Raw genomic sequence first — 7163 nt, 5'->3', positions numbered from 1 at the left:
AAAAGTAATTTTTTTTTTCAATGTAAAACTTTACTAGTAAAGTTGAGTCTTTGAAATGAAATTTTCAAGTTTTCAGCATAATCTAATACTTAGATAACTTTATTTGGCTTCAACCCAACTCTCCAATAACTTAAGTCAAAAAACTTCCTAATAACACAAGTTTCATCTCAATAGAAGTAGCTAAAATGTATACGTATAACATTGTGAAGTAGTTTAGGGTGTATAACTAGATTCCCAAATCAAAAAATAAACAAGGCTTAAACTCTTTGAACTCTGTAATAGCAGAAGAAGAAAAACTAGATTAACCATTCTATGAAAGTCAACTTCCAAATAGTTGCATATTCATGACTCGTGAGTTTCAGTTATCAACTTTTTAGAAATACAAATATACAGCACATTGTCTAGATTCAATACTCTGTTTCCAGGACACCGTCGATAAGACCCACCTCCAAAGCCTGAGATGAGAAGAGGCAGATACAACAACACCCGGTAAGAAATCTTTTAACAGTAAAACAATTAGGCTTAAATACCGTTTTTTCTTACCATGATTTAGTTAGAAATTTGATTTCTTGCTGAGATACTATTCAGAAATCCTAACAGAAACAAAAATTCTTTTCTTGCTGGAAAGAGAATATTATGGTTTAATTCATTTCTTACTGGAAAGAGAATATTATGGTTTAATTCATTTCTTACTGGAAAGAGAATATTATGGTTTAATTCATTTCTTGTTGGAAAGAGAATATTCGGTTTTTTAGAGAAATTGTTCTATGAAGCATTAAATTCTTATTTCACAGTTACAGAAGAAAAACAGTTCGTGTTACCTCAGAAACAGATAGAAAATTATCCCTGTCTGTGTATTCTTGCACCGTCTCTATTGGCAGCCCGGTGAAAGCACTAAACATGTTATCCATTTTCTGTACTCAAAACAAACAGGGAAGAAGAGGAACTCAGGCCTATATTTCCAAGAAATGTTAGATAAAATATAACAAGCAAAAGAACCAAGTAAATGTTGCCTTCGTAACTTGAGCATTAAGAAACCATGTAAAGTTAAGTTTCCAGTTTCACATATACTGAAAACTATAGTTTAATATTCTTCTGCGAATAATCAAATTTCTAATGACTCATTCTGTTGGATGGCTCATCAATGGTTTTATACCAAGAACACCCCTTCACACAAAGTCATTCGAGCTTCTAGCATGGTGGAGCAAGGTTGTCAAGATCAGGATCTTGCATAAGATCGGGAGGGGATAAAAACATAAGACCATAACTAAGATCGGAAGATCCTACATTTTTACATTTGTAAACTAGTTCAACCGCTAATTTTACCGAACACTACAAATTCAATAAGCTAGTTTATCAGCTATAAACTATCAGCTATAAGTTATCCACTATTTTTTACCAAATGGAGCCTAAGCATAAGATATAGTAGTTTTCAGGTAACAAGAATTTAAAGAGGCAGTGCATGATAGTGCACTCACAAATCCCAACACTATATTCAAGGATTTTCATAAAGAAAATTGTCTCGGACAAGACTTAATGAAAATTTTTATTTTCAGCAAAATCAAGTTCATATGAGCATTTTGCAACTATCATATTAGAATTGTGCAACTTCAGTGGAAGAAAGACTAACATGGCGGGATTGAACAGCTTCATTCACAAGACGTTTCACATCCTCAACATGACCCTGCAATCAAATTAAGAACAATTTCAATCATGAAGCCTATTGAGTATTGACCAAAAAACTTCACATGATTAACCATAAATCAACCTGTTACCTGTCAACCAAAATTACTTCATAGTGGTTTTTCATGTAAGAAAGAACAATACATTTTCATTTGTTAAGGTGTATATATATCTATATATCAAATGCCAAACTACATAGTGCATGATATGATTAAATTGAAAAATATGTAACTTTGAATAAAACATTTACATTGGAAGAGATTAAATTTCTAACATAACTTCTAGATAATCCATTGCAGCTTCCCCAAAAAAATAAAAGGCTGGGTCACATGCAACTTGGTTCATCAATCATCAGCCTTAATCTCAAATCAGGAAATTTCCGCCCTCTAGTTTTATAGAAATTTGTAAACTGAAGGGGTGTAGGAGAACAATGCGCATTTGATTATTTTGCTCAAAGACTAGATGACGCAATTCCCATTTCATTACTATAAAACACAGGACCATATTGTCGTTATTATCCTCTTCCAACATCAAATCGGTATCAACTTTTTCTTTCTCATAATTTGTCAGCTCCTAAAATCTAAAGTGCATCTTCTATAACAAAATTTCAAAAGCTTGACTCTTACCCCAAATCCACATCGTGGTTGACCCATCATAATGCGAGCATTTGGCATTGAATAGCGCATTCCCTTCTCCCCACCTGCAAGGAGAAGTGTTGCTTGGCTGGCAGCTACTCCGAAACACACTGTACCAACCTTTGGCTTTATCTGAAAAAATGAGGTCACCAAAAATGTTTTCAAGGTAAAAACATTGACAACTAACTATTAAGGATTTAAAGTAGCTAGCAAAGGAATGACAAAACCTTTATCTTACCCAAGACATGCAATCATAAACTGCAAGCACCGAGTATGTGCTTCCACCAGCGCAATTTATGTACATCTGCCAATAGAAACAGCTCAATATGAATCCCACTTTAGGATTGATTAACAGTCAAATAATAGTGTTAAATCAAAACAAACCAGTATATCTGCATCTGGATCAATAGTAGCCAAAGTCACAAGCTGCGAAATAACTCTTTGAGCCATTTGTGCATTAATTGGCTGTCCTATGAATATTATACGATTCCTGAACAGAACAGATGAGAGATCAATAGCTCCTCCAGGAGTCATCACTGCTGGTGATATTGGCGGGTTCCCCTTCTTGGCTTCAATTACACCATAGCTACAAGTAAACTGGAATCAATAAGTTGTTCTTCATTCATTAATACTTCCAAAAAAAAGTAAAGAGACTGAACATTAAATTCGTATTTCAGAGGTTCCTTGAAGTATCAAATTCAAGGATAAAAAGTACAGATAAAATTAGCTAAAAATAATACCCGTTTACAGTATACCTAATATCCCCGAGTCTACATGTTTTGTTAGGCTTTGCTTATGAGTTTGGAGGGGAGGGGAGGGGAAGGGAGGGCTTCAAAAAATGATTTTCTTTTTAAATATAGAGAAATCTTTAACATTTTCTGAAAAAATGATTTTGTTTAGAATAATAAAATTGTGCTTATCATTAATATATTTTTACTTTTGGAAATACTATTAACAAAAAAATTAGATTTGAACAATTTGCCTAAGCTCCCTAAAATCCTCCTCCAATACAAATTTTGAGTTCCCTCAAATTAGGTTTTTTTTTGGTGTTATGAAAAAAAAAAACCTGCAAAACCCTCCCAACCAAAATCCTTTTATTCTTTTCACTCAATCCTTTATAAAGTATTTTCAGGCTCTATCTTTAATGAATGTTGGACTTAGGTTTTTCCCTATACACCGGCTTGTAACGTGGGAGTGTCACTTTTAATAAACTATTTCCAAACTCTATCTTTAATCAACGTGAGACTTAGGTTTTCCCAATAACCCCTCACACACTCACGCCCAGCACCATATAAGAATTTGAGTGAACTAACTCATCCCTACAAAACCAATATGTAAGGTGAGGGGTGTTAGTCTTCATACTTTTTTTCAGGCACTATCTTTAATCAATTTGGGAATTGGATTTTTCCCAATAATACATGTATTCAAAAGTACCTTACCATACAAATACATTATACTTATATATACATGAAGAAGCACTTGAAGAAGTAGTAAGGCTAAAAAATTGTACCTTGTACTAACATCATGTGTATTTTTCTCATCAAATTTTAAACGAAAACCATGGGCTTTACTTGATAACCCTGCATAAATCAAAAACATACATATCACGCTAACAAAATCACAACTCACATTTTTCATTTCAACAAAAATCATTGTTATGAAGGAAGCCCCAAATTTCTGAAAGTAAACTCATGGATTAGTATCTGAAATTACTGAAACTTCGAATTTCGAACTGCAACCAATAGAAAACTGATTAAATTAGAAAATTACCGATTTTTGATGAATGAACATAGGGGCTTGGCAAGGAAGAAGCAATCGTGCAGGGGTTTCTGCAATTAAATTTCAAAGATTTTACAGAAAATAAATGTAAAAAATTTCGAATAAAAAATAAAAAAAAAAAAGTAAAAATTGCAATGGGTAATTCAATTCATATGAATAAGAACCTGTGAGAAAACGCAAGTTTGGAAGGGATTTTGGTGTGAGAAGCGATAGTGAAGGTGGGAAATGCAGGAACTGATAAAGCTTGAGATACCATTGTTTGAAACTTTTGTGAAGCTCCAAAACAAGGCGTTATTACACAAACACGGAGTTTTATTCCGTCTCATCTTAAATTCTACTAAGCCCATTGAAAGTCATCTTTTTAAATTCTACTAAGCCCATTGAAAGTGTCTTTTTGGGCTAATCTTTTTTTTAATGGTGCATTTTTGAAAATTTTATCTCATACCTTTGCATTTATACCCATACCTTTATATTTTATTAAAAATATCAATTTCATTTTTGTAATTTTTAACCAATTAATCATTTTACTTTTAATCATTTAATTGAGACTTCTGAAAACTACACCCCTCAGACTCGTATCGGAACACATTAATAAAAGCTTCTGATATGTATTTTTTCTTTATCGAAACACTTTGATCAAGACATCCGGTTTATTGTGGAACATGTTCTGGAACACTGTCTTGAAAAGTTTCGATTTAGTGTAAAAAAATATATCGTTCAACACTTAACACATGTGTTCTGGTTAATACACTAATATATACCGGAACTCTTTCCTAAATATTTCCGGTTTGTTATTTTTGTGTACTGGAACTCTTTATGAAGACTTTTGGTTTGCGTTGTTAATTGTTTTTAGGACAATTTTTATTGTGCGGGCATGGAAATTCTCCCCCAAAAATATGTGTTGATACTTCTGGTGCTTTTTCACTACTAAAAAATTTGGTACACGAGAAGAGGTGATTAGGTGGATTAAAGAGGTTGAAATCCATAATAAAGTAATTGTTATTATCACTTGTTCAGATACTGAAACGTGCAAGAGAAGTAGAAGTAATAAATTAATATTTGGTTGTGATAAAGGTGAAAAATACAAGGATATTGATAATGGAACCCAAAGTGCGACAAAAAAATATGGATGTCCATATAAAATTAGGTCAACTCCGGCGGAAGATGGGTCTAGCTAGAAGGTTGATGTAAAATGTGGAGTTCATAACCATGGTTTACCTGATAGATTAGAAGGTCATTCCTTTGTTGGTAAGTTGACCACTGATGAGAAGCAGCATGTTGTTGATTTGACAAAGAGACATGTTCCACCTAGACACATATTGCTTTCCTTCCAAGACCGAGATCTAGAGAATATCACTCGGATCACGCAAGTATACAAGCATAAGAGTATGATAGAAAAAAAAGATAAGAGATCCTATAAGTGAGATACACCATTTATTTAAGCTTATTGAGGACACGGGCTATGTGTATTGGAGTAGAAAAAGAGATGACTCGAAAGTTGTGAGAGAGATATTTTGGGTCCATCCCGATTCAATTAAGTTGTTGAATATTTTTTCTATTATGTTCGTTATGGACAACACCTACAAGACAAACAAATATAGACAACCTTTATTTGAAATTGTTGGCATGACATCAACCGAGTTGACTTTTAATGTCGCATTTGTGTATATGGAATCTGAGCAGACAGAGAATTTTTGTTGGATGTTGGATAAACTTAAATAATTATTTGTGAAGAAAGATTTGTGTCCACGAGTGATTTTGACAAATAGAGATCTTGCTTTGATGAAAGCAATTGAAATTGTGTTTCCTAGGTCGATTAATTTTCTATGTAGATTTCACTTAACAAAAATGTTGGTGAAAATTCTAAGCAATATGTGGTGAATGACATGCAAAAGACGATCGACACATTATGGATGGAAGTTGTTTAGGCTAGTGATGAGGTTGAGTATGATCAACGGTTGCAACAACTTGAGTAGACATGTGTTGATTTTAGTGGGTTTATTAATTATATGAAAGATACATGGTTGACTCCACATAGACAGAGATTTGTTGGACCATGGATTAATCGAGTACTATATTTGGGTAACACGAGACTAATCGGTATGTGTTATATTTTTTACTATGTATTTTTTTAATATGTGTTATTTTTAATATTTTCAATATGTATTATTTTTAGGGTTGAATTTGCTCATTGGAAGTTAAAGCAGATGTTGGGGAACAGTATCGGTGACATGGTCAAATGTTGGGAAACTATGAATAACAACTTGAGGTTACAACTTGGCAACATTAGAGCTTCTTTTAAAAAAAACTATGAAGTTGAGCATGCACACCTAAGTCCATTTTATGGTAATTTGCGTGGTTCAGTGTCTCGAGCTGCTTTGAGACGTATTGCTGAAGAGTTATTGAGAGTTGATTATGTTGGAAATAACAGGGAAATATATGGTTGTACTCTTAGAACATCTTATAGGTTACCTTGTGCTTGTGAGTTAGGAAGATACGCACTTGATGGTATACTGATACCAATAGATGTTGTTCATGTTCATTGGAGGAAACTAAGTATGGAAGTTGAGTTAGAGGTAGATGTAGATGATGGATCAAAGATAGATATGAGTTATGCGATAGATGAATTATGGAAATGATTTAGATCATTATATGTTGTTGGGAAAATGGAATTAACAAGTAGGGTTTGTGAAATTTCCTACCCTGTAGCGGTAAATTCATGATCATCAAGCTATAGATAAGCTAGACATCAAATAACAAGAGTCGCCACCGCGCTTTTATTGTTTCTAAGGGAAAAGGGAAAAAGTACGAACAAAACCCAAGAGTAAGAAGTTTTCAAATCAAAACTAATAAAATGTCAGAGATTACAGGTAAGGGGGTTGGTTACACAGAGGGAAGGTGTTAGCACCCAAAGTGTCTTAGGTACTCCTAGGGAGCCCTTTTTATGTGCATATGTATTTGGTACAAAAATTATGTTTACAAACAAATAGAATGGGGGGATGAGAAAAGAATTCATTAATTATATTTTTGTGTTTGACAAGACCTTCAGACTTGTGCCTACGTACC

The 7163-nt window shown here is 33.4% G+C and overlaps 1 protein-coding gene across 1 annotated transcript; it reads right to left on the bottom strand.

Annotated features, from left to right (window-relative positions):
• Positions 1 to 279: 279 nt before the first annotated feature.
• LOC127100512 (ATP-dependent Clp protease proteolytic subunit 6, chloroplastic) lies at positions 280 to 4434 on the bottom strand. The gene is made up of 9 exons (XM_051037725.1): positions 4262 to 4434; positions 4089 to 4147; positions 3829 to 3898; positions 2703 to 2904; positions 2557 to 2622; positions 2310 to 2450; positions 1631 to 1684; positions 822 to 914; positions 280 to 455 (listed from the first exon to the last, which is right to left on the bottom strand). The coding sequence occupies exons 1-9, from the start codon at positions 4351 to 4353 to the stop codon at positions 408 to 410; spliced, it is 825 nt and encodes a 274-aa protein (XP_050893682.1). The 5' UTR covers positions 4354 to 4434; the 3' UTR covers positions 280 to 407.
• Positions 4435 to 7163: the final 2729 nt, after the last annotated feature.

The sequence above is a fragment of the Lathyrus oleraceus genome, chromosome 7 (genome assembly GCF_024323335.1).
Source record: "Lathyrus oleraceus cultivar Zhongwan6 chromosome 7, CAAS_Psat_ZW6_1.0, whole genome shotgun sequence".
NCBI classification, from domain to species: Eukaryota; Viridiplantae; Streptophyta; class Magnoliopsida; order Fabales; family Fabaceae; genus Lathyrus; species Lathyrus oleraceus.
This window is presented reverse-complemented; position numbering and strand designations above follow the sequence as displayed.

What these genes read in the sequence shown, in the direction of transcription:
- LOC127100512 (XM_051037725.1), bottom strand. Translation starts at nt 4,353, where the DNA reads ATGGTATCTCAAGCTTTATCAGTTCCTGCATTTCCCACCTTCACTATC. An exon ending in AACCACGATGTGGATTTGGG is followed by an intron (nt 1,685 to 2,309) that starts GTAAGAGTCAAG and finishes ATTTGATTGCAG; the next exon opens with GGTCATGTTGAGGATGTGAA. An exon ending in AAGCTGTTCAATCCCGCCAT is followed by an intron (nt 915 to 1,630) that starts GTTAGTCTTTCT and finishes TTTTGAGTACAG; the next exon opens with AAAATGGATAACATGTTTAG.